This window comes from Lepisosteus oculatus, chromosome 10 (genome assembly GCF_040954835.1).
Source record: "Lepisosteus oculatus isolate fLepOcu1 chromosome 10, fLepOcu1.hap2, whole genome shotgun sequence".
Classification (NCBI taxonomy): Eukaryota; Metazoa; Chordata; class Actinopteri; order Semionotiformes; family Lepisosteidae; genus Lepisosteus; species Lepisosteus oculatus.
The window spans coordinates 34,574,449-34,598,927 of NC_090705.1; the positions used below are offsets into that span (position 1 = coordinate 34,574,449).

Consider the following 24,479-nt stretch of genomic DNA (forward strand, 5'->3'; position numbering starts at 1 on the left):
GTTCTAGGATGGAAATGATATTTAGGAAAGGTGTTATTTCGGTGATAGCTCTAAAAAAAATTATTTCATATATTGCTATTTGCCCTACATTGCTCAAAAAGGAATGTTGCTGATGTTGTCCTACAGGCAAAAGTTTGAAAATAAGTGATAATACAGTTGAAAATCTTGCCTCTGGCATTGAATTGACATGAATATTAAGATATAAAGGCCATATTTTGGTGGAATTCCTGACTATTACCCCCCTTAAGCCTGAAACCATGCTCAATGAGGTCACCATTGAACACAACATTTTCAGTAGTAGAATACTTGTCCAAAAATAGAATTTTACCCTTGTTGATGCATTCTCTATGCTTTGGTATGCTTGCTTAAGCATTTCAGACCAATATATTGTTTCAGTGAAGCATATTTTGCCCTTAAATGAGTGGAAGGTTGCATTAATTATTTGGAGGAATTCTGAACCCTAACCCTAACCTAGTGCAAACACAAAGCTAGGGTTAGGGTTAGGATTCCTGCAAAACGTAGATACTTTTTGAGGTCATGGCAGTGTTCTAGGATGGAAATGATATTTAGGAAAGGTGTTATTTTGGTGATAGCTCTAAAAAAATTATTTCATATATTGCTATTTGCCCTACATTGCTCAAAAAGGAATGTTGCTGATGTTGTCCTACAGGCAAAAGTTTGAAAATAAGTGATAATACAGTTGAAAATCTAGCCTCTGGCATTGAATTGACATGAATATTAAGATATAAAGGCCATATTTTGGTGGAATTCCTGACTATTACCCCCCTTAAGCCTGAAACCATGCTCAATGAGGTCACCATTGAACACAACATTTTCAGTAGTAGAATACTTGTCCAAAAATAGAATTTTACCCTTGTTGATGCATTCTCTATGCTTTGGTATGCTTGCTTAAGCATTTCAGACCAATATATTGTTTCAGTGAAGCATATTTTGCCCTTAAATGAGTGGAAAGTTGCATTATTTATTTGGAGGAATTCTGAACCCTAACCCTAACCTAGTGCAAACACAAAGCTAGGGTTAGGGTTAGGATTCCTGCAAAACGTAGATACTTTTTGAGGTCATGGCAGTGTTCTAGGATGGAAATGATATTTAGGAAAGGTGTTATTTTGGTGATAGCTCTAAAAAAATTATTTCATATATTGCTATTTGCCCTGCATTGCTCAAAAAGGAATGTTGCTGATGTTGTCCAAATGGCAAAAGTTTGAAAATAAGTGATAATATAGTTCAAAAGCTTGCCTCTGGCATTGAATTGACATGAATATTAAGATATAAAGGCCATATTTTGGTGGAATTCCTGACTATTACCCCCCTTAAGCCTGAAACCATGCTCAATGAGGTCACCATTGAACACAACATTTTCAGTAGTAGAATACTTGTCCAAAAATAGAATTTTACCCTTGTTGATTTATTCTCTATGCTTTGGTATGCTTCCTTAAGCATTTCAGACCAATATATTGTTTCAGTGAAGCATATTTTGCCCTTAAATGAGTGGAAGGTTGCATTAATTATTTGGAGGAATTCTGAACCCTAACCCTAATCTAGTGCAAACACAAAGCTAGGGTTAGGGTTAGGATTCCTGCAAAACGTAGATACTTTCTGAGGTCATGGCAGTGTTCTAGGATGGAAATGATATTTAGGAAAGGTGTTATTTCGGTGATAGCTCTAAAAAAAATTATTTCATATATTGCTATTTGCCCTGCATTGCTCAAAAAGGAATGTTGCTGATGTTGTCCTACAGGCAAACGTTTGAAAATAAGTGATAATACAGTTGAAAATCTTGCCTCTGGCATTGAATTGACATGAATATTAAGATATAAAGGCCATATTTTGGTGGAATTCCTGACTATTACCCCCCTTAAGCCTGAAACCATGCTCAATGAGGTCACCATTGAACACAACATTTTCAGTAGTAGAATACTTGTCCAAAAAAAGAATTTTACCCTTGTTGATGCATTCTCTATGCTTTGGTATGGTTGCTTAAGCATTTCAGACCAATATATTGTTTCAGTGAAGCATATTTTGCCCTTAAATGAGTGGAAGGTTGCATTAATTATTTGGAGGAATTTTGAACCCTAACCCTAACCTAGTGCAAACACAAAGCTAGGGTTAGGGTTAGGATTCCTGCAAAACGTAGATACTTTTTGAGGTCATGGCAGTGTTCTAGGATGGAAATGATATTTAGGAAAGGTGTTATTTCGGTGATAGCTCTAAAAAAAATTATTTCATATATTGCTATTTGCCCTGCATTGCTCAAAAAGGAATGTTGCTGATGTTGTCCTACAGGCAAAAGTTTGAAAATAAGTGATAATACAGTTGAAAATCTTGCCTCTGGCATTGAATTGACATGAATATTAAGATATAAAGGCCATATTTTGGTGGAATTCCTGACTATTACCCCCCTTAAGCCTGAAACCATGCTCAATGAGGTCACCATTGAACACAACATTTTCAGTAGTAGAATACTTGTCCAAAAAAAGAATTTTACCCTTGTTGATGCATTCTCTATGCTTTGGTATGCTTGCTTAAGCATTTCAGACCAATATATTGTTTCAGTGAAGCATATTTTGCCCTTAAATGAGTGGAAGGTTGCATTATTTATTTGGAGGAATTCTGAACCCTAATCCTAACCTAGTGCAAACACAAAGCTAGGGTTAGGGTTAGGATTCCTGCAAAACGTAGATACTTTTTGAGGTCATGGCAGTGTTCTAGGATGGAAATGATATTTAGGAAAGGTGTTATTTTGGTGATAGCTCTAAAAAAATTATTTCATATATTGCTATTTGCCCTGCATTGCTCAAAAAGGAATGTTGCTGATGTTGTCCTAATGGCAAAAGTTTGAAAATAAGTGATAATACAGTTCAAAAGCTTGCCTCTGGCATTGAATTGACATGAATATTAAGATATAAAGGCCATATTTTGGTGGAATTCCTGACTATTACCCCCCTTAAGCCTGAAACCATGCTCAATGAGTTCACCATTGAACACAACATTTTCAGTAGTAGAATACTTGTCCAAAAATAGAATTTTACCCTTGTTGATTTATTCTCTATGCTTTGGTATGCTTCCTTAAGCATTTCAGACCAATATATTGTTTCAGTGAAGCATATTTTGCCCTTAAATGAGTGGAAGGTTGCATTAATTATTTGGAGGAATTCTGAACCCTAACCCTAACCTAGTGCAAAAACAAAGCTAGGGTTAGGGTTAGGATTCCTGCAAACCGTAGATACTTTTTGAGGTCATGGCAGTGTTCTAGGATGGAAATGATATTTAGGAAAGGTGTTATTTTGGTGATAGCTCTAAAAAAATTATTTCATATATTGCTATTTGCCCTGCATTGCTCAAAAAGGAATGTTGCTGATGTTGTCCAAATGGCAAAAGTTTGAAAATAAGTGATAATATAGTTCAAAAGCTTGCCTCTGGCATTGAATTGACATGAATATTAAGATATAAAGGCCATATTTTGGTGGAATTCCTGACTATTACCCCCCTTAAGCCTGAAACCATGCTCAATGAGGTCACCATTGAACACAACATTTTCAGTAGTAGAATACTTGTCCAAAAAAAGAATTTTACCCTTGTTGATGCATTCTCTATGCTTTGGTATGCTTGCTTAAGCATTTCAGACCAATATATTGTTTCAGTGAAGCATATTTTGCCCTTAAATGAGTGGAAGGTTGCATTAATTATTTGGAGGAATTCTGAACCCTAACCCTAACCTAGTGCAAACACAAAGCTAGGGTTAGGGTTAGGATTCCTGCAAAACGTAGATACTTTTTGAGGTCATGGCAGTGTTCTAGGATGGAAATGATATTTAGGAAAGGTGTTATTTTGGTGATAGCTCTAAAAAAAATTATTTCATATATTGCTATTTGCCCTGCATTGCTCAAAAAGGAATGTTGCTGATGTTGTCCTACAGGCAAAAGTTTGAAAATAAGTGATAATACAGTTGAAAATCTTGCCTCTGGCATTGAATTGACATGAATATTAAGATATAAAGGCCAAATTCTGGTGGAATTCCTGACTATTACCCCCCTTAAGCCTGAAACCATGCTCATTGAGGTCACCATTGAACACAACATTTTCAGTAGTAGAATACTTGTCCAAAAATAGAATTTTACCCTTGTTGAAGCATTCTCTATGCTTTGGTATGCTTCCTTAAGCATTTCAGACCAATATATTGTTTCAGTGAAGCATATTTTGCCCTTAAATGAGTGGAAGGTTGCATTATTTATTTGGAGGAATTCTGAACCCTAACCCTAACCTAGTGCAAACACAAAGCTAGGGTTAGGGTTAGGATTCCTGCAAAACGTAGATACTTTTTGAGGTCATGGCAGTGTTCTAGGATGGAAATGATATTTAGGAAAGGTGTTATTTTGGTTATAGCTCTAAAAAAATATTTCATATATTGCTATTTGCCCTGCATTGCTCAAAAAGGAATGTTGCTGATGTTGTCCTACAGGCAAAAGTTTGAAAATAAGTGATAATACAGTTCAAAATCTTGCCTCTGGCATTGAATTGACATGAATATTAAGATATAAAGGCCATATTTTGGTGGAATTCTTGACTATTACCCCCCTTAATCCTGAAACCATGCTCAATGAGGTCACCATTGAACACAACATTTTCAGTAGTAGAATACTTGTCCAAAAATAGAATTTTACCCTTGTTGATGCATTCTCTATGCTTTGGTATGCTTCCTTAAGCATTTCAGACCAATATATTGTTTCAGTGAAGCATATTTTGCCCTTAAATGAGTGGAAGGTTGCATTATTTATTTGGAGGAATTCTGAACCCTAACCCTAACCTAGTGCAAACACAAAGCTAGGGTTAGGGTTAGGATTCCTGCAAAACGTAGATACTTTTTGAGGTCATGGCAGTGTTCTAGGATGGAAATGATATTTAGGAAAGGTGTTATTTTGGTGATAGCTCTAAAAAAATATTTCATATATTGCTATTTGCCCTACATTGCTCAAAAAGGAATGTTGCTGATGTTGTCCTACAGGCAAAAGTTTGAAAATAAGTGATAATACAGTTGAAAATCTTGCCTCTGGCATTGAATTGACATGAATATTAAGATATAAAGGCCATATTTTGGTGGAATTCCTGACTATTACCCCCCTTAAGCCTGAAACCATGCTCAATGAGGTCACCATTGAACACAACATTTTCAGTAGTAGAATACTTGTCCAAAAATAGAATTTTACCCTTGTTGATGCATTCTCTATGCTTTGGTATGCTTCCTTAAGTATTTCAGACCAATATATTGTTTCAGTGAAGCATATTTTGCCCTTAAATGAGTGGAAGGTTGCATTATTTATTTGGAGGAATTCTGAACCCTAACCCTAACCTAGTGCAAACACAAAGCTAGGGTTAGTGTTAGGATTCCTGCAAAACGTAGATACTTTTTGAGGTCATGGCAGTGTTCTAGGATGGAAATGATATTTAGGAAAGGTGTTATTTCGGTGATAGCTCTAAAAAAAAATCATTTCATATATTGCTATTTGCCCTGCATTGCTCAAAAAGGAATGTTGCTGATGTTGTCCTACAGGCAAAAGTTTGAAAATAAGTGATAATACAGTTCAAAAGCTTGCCTCTGGCATTGAATTGACATGAATATTAAGATATAAAGGCCATATTTTGGTGGAATTCCTGACTATTACCCCCCTTAAGCCTGAAACCATGCTCAATGAGGTCACCATTGAACACAACATTTTCAGTAGTAGAATACTTGTCCAAAAATAGAATTTTACCCTTGTTGATTTATTCTCTATGCTTTGGTATGCTTCCTTAAGCATTTCAGACCAATATATTGTTTCAGTGAAGCATATTTTGCCCTTAAATGAGTGGAAGGTTGCATTAATTATTTGGAGGAATTCTGAACCCTAACCCTAACCTAGTGCAAAAACAAAGCTAGGGTTAGGGTTAGGATTCCTGCAAAACGTAGATACTTTTTGAGGTCATGGCAGTGTTCTAGGATGGAAATGATATTTAGGAAAGGTGTTATTTCGGTGATAGCTCTCAAAAAAATTATTTCATATATTGCTATTTGCCCTGCATTGCTCAAAAAGGAATGTTGCTGATGTTGTCCTACAGGCAAAAGTTTGAAAATAAGTGATAATACAGTTGAAAATCTTGCCTCTGGCATTGAATTGACATGAATATTAAGATATAAAGGCCAAATTTTGGTGGAATTCCTGACTATTACCCCCCTTAAGCCTGAAACCATGCTCATTGAGGTCACCATTGAACACAACATTTTCAGTAGTAGAATACTTGTCCAAAAATAGAATTTTACCCTTGTTGATGCATTCTCTATGCTTTGGTATGCTTCCTTAAGCATTTCAGACCAATATATTGTTTCAGTGAAGCATATTTTGCCCTTAAATGAGTGGAAGGTTGCATTATTTATTTGGAGGAATTCTGAACCCTAACCCTAACCTAGTGCAAACACAAAGCTAGGGTTAGGGTTAGGATTCCTGCAAAACGTAGATACTTTTTGAGGTCATGGCAGTGTTCTAGGATGGAAATGATATTTAGGAAAGGTGTTATTTCGGTGATAGCTCTAAAAAAAATCATTTCATATATTGCTATTTGCCCTGCATTGCTCAAAAAGGAATGTTGCTGATGTTGTCCTACAGGCAAAAGTTTGAAAATAAGTGATAATACAGTTGAAAATCTTGCCTCTGGCATTGAATTGACATGAATATTAAGATATAAAGGCCATATTTTGGTGGAATTCCTGACTATTACCCCCCTTAAGCCTGAAACCATGCTCAATGAGGTCACCATTGAACACAACATTTTCAGTAGTAGAATACTTGTCCAAAAATAGAATTTTACCCTTGTTGATTTATTCTCTATGCTTTGGTATGCTTCCTTAAGCATTTCAGACCAATATATTGTTTCAGTGAAGCATATTTTGCCCTTAAATGAGTGGAAGGTTGCATTAATTATTTGGAGGAATTCTGAACCCTAACCCTAACCTAGTGCAAAAACAAAGCTAGGGTTAGGGTTAGGATTCCTGCAAAACGTAGATACTTTTTGAGGTCATGGCAGTGTTCTAGGATGGAAATGATATTTAGGAAAGGTGTTATTTCGGTGATAGCTCTAAAAAAATTATTTCATATATTGCTATTTGCCCTGCATTGCTCAAAAAGGAATGTTGCTGATGTTGTCCTACAGGCAAAAGTTTGAAAATAAGTGATAATACAGTTGAAAATCTTGCCTCTGGCATTGAATTGACATGAATATTAAGATATAAAGGCCAAATTTTGGTGGAATTCCTGACTATTACCCCCCTTAAGCCTGAAACCATGCTCATTGAGGTCACCATTGAACACAACATTTTCAGTAGTAGAATACTTGTCCAAAAATAGAATTTTACCCTTGTTGATGCATTCTCTATGCTTTGGTATGCTTCCTTAAGCATTTCAGACCAATATATTGTTTCAGTGAAGCATATTTTGCCCTTAAATGAGTGGAAGGTTGCATTATTTATTTGGAGGAATTCTGAACCCTAACCCTAACCTAGTGCAAACACAAAGCTAGGGTTAGGGTTAGGATTCCTGCAAAACGTAGATACTTTTTGAGGTCATGGCAGTGTTCTAGGATGGAAATGATATTTAGGAAAGGTGTTATTTCGGTGATAGCTCTAAAAAAATATTTCATATATTGCTATTTGCCCTGCATTGCTCAAAAAGGAATGTTGCTGATGTTGTCCTACAGGCAAAAGTTTGAAAATAAGTGATAATACAGTTGAAAATCTTGCCTCTGGCATTGAATTGACATGAATATTAAGATATAAAGGCCATATTTTGGTGGAATTCCTGACTATTACCCCCCTTAAGCCTGAAACCATGCTCAATGAGGTCACCATTGAACACAACATTTTCAGTAGTAGAATACTTGTCCAAAAATAGAATTTTACCCTTGTTGATTTATTCTCTATGCTTTGGTATGCTTCCTTAAGCATTTCAGACCAATATATTGTTTCAGTGAAGCATATTTTGCCCTTAAATGAGTGGAAGGTTGCATTAATTATTTGGAGGAATTCTGAACCCTAACCCTAACCTAGTGCAAAAACAAAGCTAGGGTTAGGGTTAGGATTCCTGCAAAACGTAGATACTTTTTGAAGTCATGGCAGTGTTCTAGGATGGAAATGATATTTAGGAAAGGTGTTATTTCGGTGATAGCTCTAAAAAAAATTATTTCATATATTGCTATTTGCCCTGCATTGCTCAAAAAGGAATGTTGCTGATGTTGTCCTACAGGCAAAAGTTTGAAAATAAGTGATAATACAGTTGAAAATCTTGCCTCTGGCATTGAATTGACATGAATATTAAGATATAAAGGCCAAATTTTGGTGGAATTCCTGACTATTAACCCCCTTAAGCCTGAAACCATGCTCAATGAGGTCACCATTGAACACAACATTTTCAGTAGTAGAATACTTGACCAAAAATAGAATTTTACCCTTGTTGATGCATTCTCTATGCTTTTGTGTGCTTGCTTAAGCATTTCAGACCAATATATTGTTTCAGTGAAGCATATTTTGCCCTTAACTGAGTGGATGGTTGCATTAATTCTTTGGAGGAATTCTGAACCCTTACCCTAACCTAGTGCAAACACAAAGCTAGGGTTAGGGTTAGGATTCCTGCAAAACGTAGATACTTTTTGAGGTCATGGCAGTGTTCTAGGATGGAAATGATATTTAGGAAAGGTGTTATTTCGGTGATGGCTCTAAAAAAAAATTATTTCATATATTGCTATTTGCCCTGCATTGCTCAAAAAGGAATGTTGGTGATGTTGTCCTAAAGGCAAAAGTTTGAAAATAAGTGATAATACAGTTGAAAATCTTGCCTCTGGCATTGAATTGACATGAATATTAAGATATAAAGGCCATATTTTGGTGGAATTCCTGACTATTACCCCCCTTAAGCCTGAAACCATGCTCAATGAGGTCACCATTGAACACAACATTTTCAGTAGTAGAATATTTGTCCAAAAATAGAATTTTACCCTTGTTGATGCATTGTCTATAGTTTGGTGTGCTTGCTTAAGCATTTCAGACCAATATATTGTTTCAGTGAAGCATATTTTGCCCTTAACTGAGTGGAAGGTTGCATTAATTCTTTGGAGGAATTCTGAACCCTAACCCTAACCTAGTGCAAACCCACAGCTAGGGTTAGGGTTAGGATTCCTGCAAAACGTAGATACTTTTTGAGGTCATGGCAGTGTTCTAGGATGGAAATGATATTTAGGAAAGGTGTTATTTCGTTGATAGCTCTAAAAAAAAAATATTTCATATATTGCTCTTTGCCCTGCCTTTTTCAAAAAGGAATGTTGCTGATGTTGTCCTACAGGTAAAAGTTTGAAAATAAATGATAATACAGTTCAAAATCTTGCTTCTGGCATTGAATTGACATGAATATTAAGATATAAAGGCCATATTTTGGTGGAATTCCTGACTATTACCCCCCTTAAGCCTGAAACCATGCTCAATGAGGTCACCATTGAACACAACATTTTCAGTGTTTTTTTAACTGACTTTTTCTGTTTGCACACTTCATGTTTTTTTGATAATTGATATGAATCATTCAGAGATTTTAAGGTGGTATATTATTCACAATCCATTTTGTGCTCAGATTTGTTTTTAAGCACACAGAACACAAAAACAGTTCTGCATTTCCATAGTCCTGCATTAATCATCTTTTAAATTATAGATATTAACTGGTACAATAACTTTTTCCAGTTTAGTTTTAATATAATTGCCTAGTTAGGTTAGGTTGATGTAGTAAAACAACTGCATTGCTCTAACAGGATCTGTTTGCACCTGTTACAGAAATTTCTACATGTATGCAGTGTTTCATCTGATTCCACAGTTTGCTTTATTTATGATAGTCAGTGACAGTTAAAATTTTAAATTTGAATTATAAAGTGGAAACAAAAATGAAAATATTGTTGACTCTGAAGATGGGTAATGAAGTACCAATTAGTGTGCTTTGCCCTCTGGGAGGCTGTGGCCAAATTCACAGCAGCTCACTGAGCAGAGCAGTTTATGTTCTCAAATTAGCCCTTGATCTACACTCAAAGACAGTTTTTTATCACGATCTGGCATTTTCATGTTGCATTAGAAAGGAATAGAACCTATGGCAGGAATTACAGTATATCACAAATATAATATGCAAACTTGCCAATTCTGACCGTATAACTTTTCATTTCTACAAACTGATTACTTGATGACCTTTAGATTAATTGATTATGTTTAAAATGTCTACGGCATTATTTTATTAGTATGTCTGTTTTTAGAATAGTGGAATATTTATTAATTTCTGCTGTGTGTTGCTTCAGATTAAGTCAAGGGAAGAACAGACTACAAATATAATTTAAGGAATTAATTTACAGAAGCATTTGCTAGCAGTGCAAGAGGGAATGATATGACAGATCTGGATGCTAATTTTCTTAATTAGAAAACGAATATTCGTATGGTATTTTCATAAGCTGACATTCAAATGCAACCCTTACTCTCATTAGAATATACATTTTTTTTGTCTAAAAATTTTACATGGTTTCCATATAATTTACTTGTTGGGCATAATATTTTTGTGGTCTTCATCAACTGTACATTCCAATACTTGTCAATATCAGTTTTTCTGAAATTTAACTTATAAAACAATGGTATGAGATTACGTAAAAAGGTGCCCTATGAATAATTTGGTTTTCATCTACAGTATTTATCACTAATTAAACTTTAATCAGATGAAGTGAAGTACTTTCTTCAGTTCCAATGAAAAGGTTAGATAGTAGAATTTAGCATGCCTGAATCATACTTATAAAATGAAAAGAAAGTCTAGTATTTCCCTAAATTAATTTGCTTCTAACATGTCATTGGTTTTTAATGACACCTTGTAAAATGTGTCTACTCTCCTGATAAGTAGATCCTGGTTTCTGATTGTGGTTCTGTCTTCTTTTTGATTGCTGAGACGTGACCACTACTGACAGGCTTTGTTCTGGTTTTGTTCTTACTTGGGCTGGTCTCATTCGATTATCCCCCTTTATATTGTGTATTGTATGCCATCAGCGAGACACACTCCTGCATTCTGGAAGAGCTCAGATAATTTATTTTCTTTTGTGAACAGGTTTTTAATTTCTGAATTTGTAAATGTTTCAAAACACTATCATTCTGCTTTTCTTCCTCTAGAAGTCATACAAAATTGGATGTATATTACATGAAAGACCAAACAGCTGCCTTCAGCACTATTGCACCACCATCCCCACCGATTCTGACACTATGAATCCTGGTAGTAGAAAGCTTCATACTGTATGAATGATGCCATGAAATTCCAAGATGGGAATGATACCAAGGAAGGTTCTTCACAAAGTGCAAGCATCCTTTTTATCAACAGTAATCCTTTTCTACTGATGTTAAAGGCCATGATTGGAGACATCATTTTACACAAGTAACAAAGTGTGAACAAGGAATGTACTTGACTAAAATAGAGGACAGGGGGAAACCTGTTTCCAAATCAAATTTCATATTCTTTTAAAACATGCTTCATTTGTTATTCATTCCTCTTTCTTCATCAGGATTTTTGTCTTTTGTAATATGTTCTTGTCTTGTGTAGTGTCAAATTATAGAATAGCAGTTTGAAAATGCTGAGGAATGTTTGTTAGTGTTGCTTACATAATTTAAGAATTAGTCTACATCCTCAACCACAAAGCATTTTGCCACTTCTGCAACATCACTTAAATGCTTCGTTGCAAACACTAAGCAAATTTTTTAGCTGGGTTTACCACTCAGCCATACCTTTTGTGTCTACCTTTTCAGAGTGACCGCGATATTATTGACTCATGGGTTTTTTCTCCCATCTCACTTATTGAGCTACAGTACGGTATGTGGCTTTTCAACGTTACTGTTGGCCCTCACAGTGGTAACTGGTTTCATCCTTGTCCGAATGCTCATTTTGAAGGGATGGAATGACCTACTGTATGTAGGTAGTATCTGGGTTGTACAATATAGATTCCACATCATAATGACCAACTTTGCTAAAAGAAATATTCAGTGTCAGTTGTTACACCATTCTCCCGTGCCTTTCTTCTAGTTGTTTTAAAGGTTTCTTTGTCATCATGGTTTAATTTTTGCTTGAAATTTAGTACCTGACTGAGAGACCGTGAGACAGGTGTATTTATTCTGAAATCAATTTTTTTTTGTTATTGCACACAGACAGAGGCAATTCAACAAATTGTGAGAAGTTTTATTGTTGCGAGTTGGCCGTGATTCACCACACTGCCCAGATGGATTATTGTGTACCTTTCCATTTAGCTGAGCATCTTGTTCTGTTATTCAAGATTTCCCCAGTACATTACAACCTGTCATGATTCAGAAGTCCATTGATCATGTGCTTCTTATTGAACAGCCATTGTTAACCCTTATGTCAGATTGGATAGTGAAAGCAGGGGAGGTGTTTACTTATGTGTCGTTGTATAATTAAGAAAAACAAAAAATCACAATAATTATGCAAAGACAACATTGTGTGAGACAGAATGTGCCGCTTTCTTATACACAACAGTCCAGAACCAACTAGTGTGCAGTGCTTGAACAAAAAGGGGAATTTAGCTTTCTGTTACGGAATCTGTTTTTATTTTTATATTGGCTTTCTTGATTGTGTCCCTCCTGGATAAGCAGAGATGGCCCATAATGAGTCTGGGTACACCATTATACACATCAGGTAACATTTTGTTAAGCAGCAGCTGGCTTCCCATTTCCAACCATTTATATCATTAAAATGGAAACTGGCCCACAGCACGTTGCAATCTACAAATGTTTAATTCAGCACAAGGTCTGTTTTTTTTTTCAATACCTGAGGGTAATCTGCTTGTTGTTGATATATGCAACATTATTATTCAAGAAGATGACCTGAGGGTTATTCTTGCTGGAAGGGGATTGGCAATGGTTGCCGTGTTTATTTAGGAATAATGCTATCCAGACAAATTGACTCATTTACTTTCTTTCTATAGAATGAAGGCAAAAAAGAGGTCCTTCTGAAAAAGCTGATTTTGCTCTTGTTTTTATTTGCATGGTATGACATTATATTTCATGGCTATTAATACCTACTACTGTTTGGGTACTGGGTTGTATATAAATATATTAATTATTATGTATTATTTTTTATAATTGCTTCATGCCTTGAAGAAGGAAAATTCACCTTTATTATATTTACAATTTTCCTGAAACACACTTACAGTTGAACTTAAAACACAGATGTAAAATAATATCACACTTACATGCTGCACAGATGAAAAGGTGTTCTTAGGAGCATCTGCAGTTTCTTTCTTTCTCCACACTCTAACCTTTCCATCACTGTGAAAGATTAATCCTGGTCTCATTCGTCTATAAAACCTACAAAAATGTGTACTTCTTTGTTTTGTTGGAAATTCTGAAGCATGGCAGAGGTAATGTCAAGGCCTGGGCATGCTCAGCCACCTCTTGAACTGGGTCAATCCTCATTATTGATAGTGTATGGTACCTTCTAATGGCAGCAGCAGAATATATTCTGAAATGTACATTAATATTTAATGCGCTCATGTTAAAAGAAGAGAATGTTTTCATACAGCATGACATTGCAACCAAGGAACCAAAGAATTCAGCAGGGGTATAACGTCCAAGCCAATCTCTAGATTTAAATCCAATTGAGCATTTTACTTCCCCCCAAAAAAAAGTCATAACATCCCAGGAGCAGGAAAGAACTCAAAGTGGATGCAGCATAGCATCAGAAATGATTTCATGAAGAGTTCAACAGTTCATAGTAATGGCCTCAAAGGGATACGCAGCCAAATGACTTTTTGCGCTCTGAAATCTCACTTAAGTGTATGGTTTCCAATACTTATTAGTGCTTGAAATACAGTATACTGTAGTAATACTATTTTATAGTCGATTTTTATGCACTGTAAACCAAAAATACTAGTTTTGACTTTGCTGCCTCACTAATTTTTTAGCTCAGTGAAGCTGAGCTCCCTGAAGAATTGAGGTTATCCACAAGAGTGTGGTTCATAAAGATTGAGTTTGAACTGTGGTAATGTGAGATTTCATTGAGTCACTAAAATAATAGTTATCAACCGAAATATTACTATATGTTGTCTGGAATGGTTTGGGAACTATCTTTATAATGAATCATATCACCACGTGTCGTGGTATGTTTATGTTTGGAACACCTGTGTTGATAGTAATTATGTCTGTAAGGTATTAAAATACAAAGCAATTATTTTTCCAAATGTAAGCAGTCCCAAAATTGTCTAGTGAACCTGTAACATTGTTAGGCTAATTATCCAAACGTGCTGTAGGCAATATATTTGCTTTAAACACTGGAATTCAGCTAAGGTGTTAAGTTTACAACTGAACCTGACCAATAGATGCCCTTGGTAAGGGAATTTTACAATCTGGCGGATATAATAGCCTTAAGCATGTATGGAATGCAGCTCACATGACAAGTCTGCCAAGAATCAAATGGCCAAAAGGCACACTGTCTAGAGAGATCCCATGAAAAGGTTGTGCATCAAAATCAATCATGATACATTTCTTTCAGTCCATCTCCTAGTTGGCACTGTTAATATTGCTGTTCGCCTGCAGGAAATGGACAAATCTGGGGTCACAATGCATGGTCTAGCTGCTGTATACGGTATAATTCATAACACAAAACACAGTAACGCCTTGTATTAAGGTAAATGTTTTATAATAGAAAATATTAAAACTGTTAATTTGTCGGTTTCCTGTCATGGCCAGGGGTTGTAATCAGGATATTAACTGTAACATGTAACTCTTTTAACAGTTAACTAGTGCACTTAATTGAATTAAGTTATAATTGTTAACAAAAAGTATTTGTTATTTCATTTGATGTTTCAGCAACAATAATTAGATGGTTTACAAATACCCCTTGGCTGTATCTCTGTTGTTAACACAGACATTGTAACATAGACATTGACAATAGTACTGTATGTTATAAAAATTTAAACCAGTGTTTTTAATACATTTTTGGATTGAATTACTTTCCCAGCACACAGCTCTTGCATTGTTCACCAGCATTTATACCAATCACATACATTTTACTAATAAACAAGTTGGGATGATTTTTGTAGTTCCACAAAATTAGATTCGGCTTCTTTTTTTAATACTGTTGCTCTTACTCTATTCTTGAAGAATCCCAAACTAAGAATGAACATCTTATGCCCTTATCTATAAACGGAATTACTGTTTCTGTAAATCTGGAGAAAAAAAAAAACACTTCCTCATGTTCATTATATAACATTCTGCCTGTTGCAGCTGGAATGTGACTTTCGGAAAATGCTTATTCTGTTTTGCAAAGGACTGGCTTGGATGTAGTGTATCTCTGCTACATTTGATAAAAGTGTAAGGGGTGCTTTCTATACGTACACTGTTATTCACATGATTGAAATGAAATGCTGTGCTTTTTGTTAAAAATCACATGGTATCTGTTAAGAGGGGATGACAATTAAAATAAGGAGAAAACATTGTGGAGGCTCAGTTGCATTTATATGAGTTAATGTGATAAATTTGTTTTTCTACTGCTTTTCTAGCAGTGTCTACACACTTTTCTTTAACCGAAATTCACCCTTCTCTGAAGAGGCAGGGAGAAGCTAGTGTGGAAGGTGTACTCAATCAACTTGTTCTGGAACACCTGCAGCTGGCTCCTCTTCAGTGGGGTGAGTACATGAGGGCTTTTTTCCCCTAAGTATGCTTTGCTATGATGGTAGACATCATGTTTGGGTTTGAAACTAAAAGATCTTGGGGGCTGCTTCTATTGAAATGGGACTTGGGTCCTTTTCTGGTGTTATCTGTTTCAAGAGAATGATTGTGAAGAAACAGATGAGCTGTCCAGGTCATTCCACCTTTCGTCCTTGGGCTTAGTGAGATCTTATGCTGTTACTAAACAAACTAGACTCAATGATCTTGAACAGTTGATGCTACCAGGGTTCTGTAGATTTGTTTTTGCCTGTAGATGGGGAGTTGTGTATGCATTGAAGACTACATTGTGGAAAGCAGTACAGTAATTTAAGGATTCATTGGATTTGCCATCTGCAACTATTCTCTGAAATGTTTGTTGTTTCAGTTAAATTGTTTTTTTGCAGGTTATGCTTCATTTGCGGACACAATTTTGATTATATAGGCTTGTCACTTTTGGTTTGCAGACAAAACCATCTGCATGAATGCATGTCATCTTCCATTTTTAGCATCTTTTGTCATGTAAACAAGAAGTTATGACTTGTTTTTCAATTAATAAAGGCCCACCTGGCTGAAGATAGTACATAGAAGTGTAATTGTCATATACTTCCTATGCCAGTAACACTGAATCCTTGTTTTCTAATCTTGAGTTATTTTGATGGAGTAAATGCTTAAATTATGAGAAACAATTACTTTTTGATTTGTGAAATTCCAAAATGAAACATGCACATCTCATTCAACTTAATATTTTATTCAAAACCTGATTCCTCAAACTGAAACTTACTAAGAGTAAATGCCAGCCAAAAATAGAGTCAAAACTGGAATACATTGTTTGCATAAATATTTAGACCATGATCTCAATTTTTGGTGGAAGCACCTTAGACAGAAATTATAGCTACAAGTATTGTATTTGTGGGCAAGTATTATCTCTACACGATAATCTATCTTTTTTCACCAGCCTGGTGCAATTGGTTTTTGGTTGTTCACAGATTCACACAATCTGTGTGATGTTGCTTAGAGATCGCTTATGATCTGCACTTAGTTTTTTTCAGATTCTCAGTAGGACTTTGACTGTATGGCAGGTTAGAATATTATTTAGAGATATCTAAATCATTTGATGATATCTCCAAAAATTACTGATACAATAAAATATTTAAAGATATCTTATAATGATTCAACAATATATCTAAAACCATTAAAGATATCTAGAAATGAGTTATAGATATCTTCAAATAATGTGGTATAAATGATATCTTTAAATAACTTAAAGATATCTTTACATGATCCACTCAAGGATATTTGCTACTGTATTTGATTGATAAGCTATTTCAGTGCTTTGGGTCATTGTCCTGATAAAAGTGTTTTTTTGTCCCGGTTTTAGATTTGAAGCATGTTTTCCTCTTAGAATGGCCAGTATTTTGCTCCTTCTATAGTTTGTTCCCATCATTCTTAACAAGCTTCCTAGTCCTTGCTGACGAGAAGCAGAATTATAACATAATGCTGCTGTTGCCACATAAAGAAAACAATGGGGATGATGTAGCTTTTTGAAAACCCAATTCAGGATTTGAGGTTTTTTTCTCTGGCTTTGTGGAGTGTCTGGGATATTGTTGACCCCATGGACAATTTTTCTAATCTCAGCCACAGAATTCTGTGGCTACATATGGAGGGATAGCCAGATCGATGGAGCATGAATAACTTCACTATATTTGAAGGAATATTAAGAGTTTTTTTATATCTTTCACCTTATACAGTATGTGTGTTTTTACAACATTTTAGCTTTGAAAGCTCCTTGGTCTTCATGGTTGACATTCTTTGCTTGACATTCTACATCTAATTTAATTAACCTTTGCCTTTACAAAGGGTTTGAATACTTATGCAGTCATGACATTTTACTTTTTTTTCTGTAAATATATATATAATATTTTTAGCTCTGAATGTCTTTAACATTTTCTGTTTATAATAAATAGTAATTGCATATCAATTATGTATATTTAATATATATGACTGCAGGCTTTAAAAGCAACAAACACTAAGCAATGGCTTGAATACTTTTTGCAAGGCACTGTATCTTACGTTGAGGGATCAGATTGAAATTAGATACATTCATTTTACGTCATGATCTTGCTGTCATCAATCAGATGGAAAGGAAATCCTGCTTATTACTTCTGTAGCCCTGTGCTGATATTTTCTGCTTGGGTCTAAAACAGAAACAGTGACATTTAGTATTATTTGTAGGGGCTATAGTATGTTAAAGAATAACAGGTGGTAACTTTTTTTATGATTACTGTGCAATTAATTTTAATTCATCCAATAAGAATCCCTTCGTCAATGTTGCCAAGACTATCATAGCTTTAATTATCTGACTACACTTGGAGAGCTTTCCCTACGGATAGGAAAATCATTAACGTGAATCGGCTGCTTTAATACTAAACCACCGCTAGCCACAGATCAGTGGTGATTAAGTGCAGGATCCATCTAAATTAACCGGCTGCGTGCCAACTTTGATCTGCAGAAATCAACCTATTGAATAGCCTTTTCTTTTTTTTTCTTTTTAATAATATGTTTGCTTCCATTTGTTTTTTTTAAAAATGTACAGTAAGTCATTAAGTTTCTTTCAATTTTCCCAAACTTCCTGGAAGATTTCTCAGGAAGTGAAAAGGAATGTGAATCTATAGGCGAATAGAAAGATGAAATGCATATAGTATAGATGTTTATACATGCAGTATATGTTAATAGATTAAATATATTATAATTCTTCAATATGTGCAAAGAGACATGTGTTTGCTATTTATTGAAATATTCTTTACCACACAGGTGGAATGGGAGTCTTGTTAATGGGTGTCTCTTGGGATTCCAATAGCTGAGTAGAAATGGAACTGACTCTTTATCTGCCCACAGGTTCTGTTTTAATGTAATGGAAATCTGATTTGGGCTTTAGGTTATTAGGTTACTCCTTTTCTAATATGATTTTTTTACTGTGTTAGTTTATAGGTCGTTATTAAGTAGTCTAGGAAAAAAAATGCTATAAAGCTAATAAAAAAGCATGCACTTCAGCTTTGGTTAGAAGTGACATTAGCGGTACTCAATGTGGGTTTGAAATACCACACTCCACATATGGCTGTGCCCTTTAAAATAATGGAAATGTCTACGGCAATAACTTTAACCAGAAATAGAGCGAAGATTGATTGCTAGTTTGGGAAATCCTTTTTATTTACATTTATTTTTTTTATATCAATGAAGCCAGAATGACATTTTTCATTTTTGCTGAATGAAGTCTGGGAGGTGAAGGTCCTGTCTGACTGAGTGCCTGCTTTCCCGAGTGAATAGTGTAAAGCAAAATAGCGGTCTGGTTTAGTTCTAATAGTTCTCTAAGTCTGTGTTAAAATGTCAATGCAACTTTGTGCAAGTTACCAGCACAAAGTTCTTTCACGAAAATATGATTAAATAAAAAGTTTCCCTTCACATTCAATCTTTTCGTTTTGTGATTTGTTAAAAGTCAAATGTGTAGAATATCAGTACAGTTTTTGAACAACACTGTTTAAAACCCAGACAGTGTAAATATAGCAAGAATACCCAAGTGAAGTTTTATCTCAATTATTAATGTGAAATGAAAAAACATCTCTGTTAAAGGACCTTTTTTCAAGATACGAAGGCAACAGCGATCTCTGTCATATCTTTATGATACTTCTGTCGAGCTGTACAGTACAAGTACAGTGAGGTGGAGTGGCCTGAATGCCAAAAAGATCAATTTTTATTGCCCCTCCACCACCCCCACAACTTTGGAGGACATATTTATACATCTTTTCATTTCCTAAATACATCTCTAACCTTTATACTTCCTATCATCATACTTGGAAACAGGAAATATTAAATAGTGTATTCAGCTATGATGCGCTTCCAGCTGATAGACAAATACTTTATCTAATGTTTTTTTTTTTCCTTTTGGTCTTCTTAATGTGTTTTAGAGTATGTCCTTACTACTGTTATTCTCTTCATTTGCATTATCTTTGAAATGCAAATTATATCGCAGGGCAAGACTGGCAGGCTGCTCACCTCAGCCTCTTAAGGTGCACGAGACCTGTGTCAGGTCCTGAGAGCTATTGATTCTACAGGTTTGGTTTTGTGTTGCTTGTTCACTGTTCCCTCTTCATTAAGCGTGTCTTGGGGTTAATGAGGAAGTGTTTGTCTTGCTGGCCATCTGCCACTGTGCACCTCGTGACAACAGTCAGTTTGCCAGCAACCTGTAGCCTGTCAGTTCTGAAGTTACCTGCAATAAAAAGAATAATAATTGTAGTTCATCTTGGTTGTAGGAAGAGAAATAGTGGTAGAAAATAGTACTAGTTAATAGTAAATGCATTAGAAAATGGGGCACTTAAGGTGATATGCATCCTGATTTCAGCTGATAGTTGCGTGGTTATCCATTCGTGACATCCTATTTCCATTGTAACATTTGGAAAGCAGCAGATTATATGGCATTCAAAGTCATGCCACACGGTGTACATATTTTATGTATTATATAACTAAGCAACCATTCTATACTTGCGGGGAGAAAAAGCATATTACAGTATATTTTTTCTGTGCAGTACTGCACTGTTCATGGATAATTGCCATGTTATACAGTACCTTTTCCATGAGTCCCAGAAATCTTATTACTATGGCTGCTGCTAGTTATCCCACTAAATGTCTTGTATTACATGTACTGGTGTATTATTTACTTAAGATTGCAGGATGGGTGTCTCCTAAATGTTTTGACTTCAGGGTAGTCATTCTATCACATGTCAGTTCATGTCTTAAGTCATCTATATTCTAATATCTTACCTTAAACAAGCTGTGTTTGCAATGAATTCTCATGTAGTGTCAAATACAAAACAAGGTCTATATGCATATCTGCTTATTAGTGATTTCAGTAATTATTAGACTGGCTTTCCTATGATATACAGTAAAAGCTCTATCTATCCAAATATAATGAAATTCCCTTTACTGTATGCAATGACTTTTATAATTCAAGTATTGTAAGATGATGCAGATCTGTCATTTTCCTTGCCTTTTTGGCCAGGACACAGTGAAATGGATAAAACTGTTCGATGACCACCTTTAAGTGAGTTTTAGTAGTTCAGGTGGGTACTGAACTACTATTGGTTCCGAACTCATACTGTACATCAGAAAGACTACCGAAACCAAACTTATCCTGCAGGTAGGATCACACCTTCCCTCTTCTCTTAACAACAGACTACTCTTCTTTTAAATTTTCTCCATTCATTGGAAGTTTCATTTCACACCTCTCTATACATATTCTGACTTCACACCTCTTGATTGGCCTCTCTTTCTGTCCCCCTGCTCCCGCCTCTCACTCCTCCTCTCTCCCAGCCTTTGTTCTCCCGCTACATTACCTTTGCCTACTGCCTTGTCTCTCTCACACCTGAAGAAGGCTCCACTGCCGAAACGTTGTGTTTTCTTTCTTCTTTTTTTCACCATGGAATAATTACTTGTTCCTTTAAGTGAGTTTGCAGTCCTCACCGTCTCAAACTCGAGAACTATCCAGTGGTTATATGTTTTGAAAATTACTGTTTTTCTTAAGATGAAAATAATTGATTTTATATTAATCAGCAGTAACATGTCTTTCTTTCCTGTTGGCTATCCAACACTTCAATGCTTACGTAGTTTTGAAAAGTCTTGCTTACTGCATTAATAGTACCTTAGCTTCTTTCTGTTGCTTGGTCTTTGATTCATGGCGTATTGAATATCTTTTGCACTTTAAAACATCTGAGGTTAGCAAAAGAGTTTACTTCCAGAATCACTCTGACAGAACCAAATCCATACCAACATTGACTAACTTAAGATGCTAGGCATTGTGTAGCTGGGTGCACTACAGTTTAATACAGTAAATCACAAATGCAAATCTGTGCCAAATGTTTTTTTTAAATATCTTTTCAATGTGTGAAATGTGTCTTATTTGTCTGATCAAACTACTCCTGCAGTTTGCCCTACAAAAAAGCACCAGCAACATTGGATTGTAAACTTAAATAGACAGCTATTCTAAAGCATAGAAAACGTGTGGAGTGGTTTTCTGAGAGCTAATATAGCATACAGGTAGTTCTGAAACCATAAAGTTGTACAAATAGTTATTTTTATTACAGATCCCAGATTTATTACATTTATTACAGATTCCTGAGATTTTACTGTCTATTCTCTTTTTGGCAGCATGTCAAATCTCGGTGTCCTCTCACATTCTCACCTCACTGGTGTTCTGAATGAGTGATCATAGCTATAATTGTCCAGCAGAGAGCTGTACATTGAAAACCAAGGCTGACGTTGTTCAATTAGAGCCTCGTACTTTTTCCTGATATGGTTGATGTTATTGCCATACAAATGCTGTATCTGTATCCTTATGTAAAGTACAGCTACAGTATGAAATAATGCTTTCAGGATAGTGACCAATTGTTCAAATTAAGAGAAGAGGTATTGATAAAAAATAGAATTTATACTGATTTGCATTATTAGTTATTGTGTAGTTTTGGTATTATTATAAGAAAAATAGAAGTGTACTGTTTTAATTAGATATGCATAGAAAATGTATGAAATATTCAGCATTTTAAGGAAAAATGAGGCTAAAGTTTTATCACCCAGTTGCTGAATTCAGCCAAGCAGTTAAATCATTTTTTGGGGGGAAGTACAGTCAGTATTTAATGAAATGCAGTTCTCAAAACTGCATGGCTTGAATTTTCAACAAGAAGAAGAGACAAAAAATGAGGACACGGCATTATCATATATAAATGAGATCTGTTTAAATTTTATTTTTCCCTGCATGAAATAAAATGAGAAAGATGATAGAATGCAACTCACAATAAAAATACTAATGTGTGTATTTAATTAAAGTGTAGTAGTTTAAGTGATTAAATAAATACTACTTTTTGGCTGCCCTATAACTTCATCTTGTATCCTTTTGTACAAATTCATACATAGAGTTAAGAGATTAGTCAGTTTTGTTCTATGACTGTGCATTGAATATATAACTATTTTCATTTCAAGCATTTATTTATTCTGTTACCTGCATGGTGGGAATAAAATTTCCCTGTAGGACATGATTCAAATCAAATCTTTTAATGGTTTTAGTAAGGGCATCACTTTGCAATCAATCATTCTCATGTTTTTTTTTTTCCAAGAAAAGTTGAAAAAAGGTATTTTTCCTAAATGGGTAGATCGGAGAATTTTATGAATTCTCTCTTAATTTTCCTTACTGTAATATTCTTTACATAGAGGTAATTATAATCACAATGGAGTGTGCTTTTATATCACTTTGTGAAATCTTTAAAATGTTAAAAAGTGTTAATTAATTATCAGAAGTAAGCAATACTAAATGTAGTTTCTGCTAGTTAAATGCAGTTTTGCTGCTGTGATATAAACACATTCAATTTTTTGAGGCGTTGTGTATTCTGGTCTCTTGTCCTATACGTAATGTCTCTTTAATGCTACTGTATTCCAAGTGCTATGCACTGAAGATACATTTGAGTCAAAATGTTGAAATTATACTTTAGATACTTCAAATGTGAAAAAATATATTTCATGTACATTTCATGTACAGTATGCCTTGTGATGGACTGGCGTCCCATCCAGGGTGTACCCTGCCTTGTGCTCGTAGCTTGCTGGGTAGGCTCCGGCCTCCCGCAACACCATCTGGTATGAAGCAGTTTGGCAAATGACATGGCATGACATTTCATATATTCATGTATCTAATACATACTCTATAAATAGGAAATATCTTGGATATCTTAGTTTCAAATATATACTATTTTTCATGTTAATAACTGAATTTTGATCATACCCTAAAAGATTTCTAGAGGATGTTGTATCTACAGTATAACTGTAGTTTCAGTAGGTATTGTTGAGTAAACAGGTTTTCTTAATATTATTTGTAATTGTTAAATATGGCAAATATTTTCTTTATACAGCAGGTATGTTTCTGTTATGTAGTTTACACAGTGAAATGTAGAATTAAAATGTTGTACCTGTAGATTTGTTCTTTATTATTTTGTTAGTAGTTGTATTTAAGAAGTAATTTATGATTGTCTGATATACCGCTTGTATTTACGAGTGATATCATGCATTCCTGGTTTTTCTCTAGCTATAAAAATTGATGTTGCAGTGATTGTGATTTAGCACTGATGAAAGATACTTGTGCTTCTGAAACATCTGTTTTGTGCTAGGCTTGATACAGTAAGCAATTATGCACTTAATCCTCAATACGTCTCAATAAATGTATTTTTCAGCAATCTAACTGTCATTTAGTCTTGGACTTTATTTTTTGCCTAATTGACTGCACATCCAATTTGGGTTCGTCTTAATTTTATTACCATTTTCAAATGGGTGCTGGTTGGAAGAACTGGAACATTTTTGCAGTAAGCAGGAATTCACTCAAAGCAATCCCCTTTCTGCCCCATTAAATTTTGCAAAGGGCCCAGAAATGTTGATTCCACTGTATTTTTCAAGACATATCTGGATTAAAAACATCTTTTTGTATTTGGCTGATACGTGTCTTAACAAGAAACATTCTCTCCATTGAAATGCGGGGCCACCAAAAGCCTCTTTCTGCCTCGGCTAAGCACAATTAGTTTTAGTGATACAAGCAGACATCTACTGCTTGTAGAATAGTGCCGTGCATATTAAAAAGGGGTCAGAACACAAGCTGTTTCTCAGTATTTATTTTTTGTCTTTCTAGTCATCC

General features: G+C 35.1%; 1 protein-coding gene across 4 annotated transcripts in view; it reads left to right on the forward strand.

Annotated features, from left to right (window-relative positions):
• trappc9 (trafficking protein particle complex subunit 9) overlaps window positions 1–24,479 on the forward strand; it is a 665,954-nt gene that overhangs the window by 516,433 nt on the left and 125,042 nt on the right. For all 4 annotated transcript variants that reach the window (XM_015357321.2, XM_015357322.2, XM_006635851.3 and 1 more), the window contains one exon: window positions 15,647–15,738. In XM_015357321.2, coding sequence (XP_015212807.2) covers window positions 15,647–15,738 — 92 coding nt within the window. The remainder of the gene's footprint in view (window positions 1–15,646; window positions 15,739–24,479) is intronic.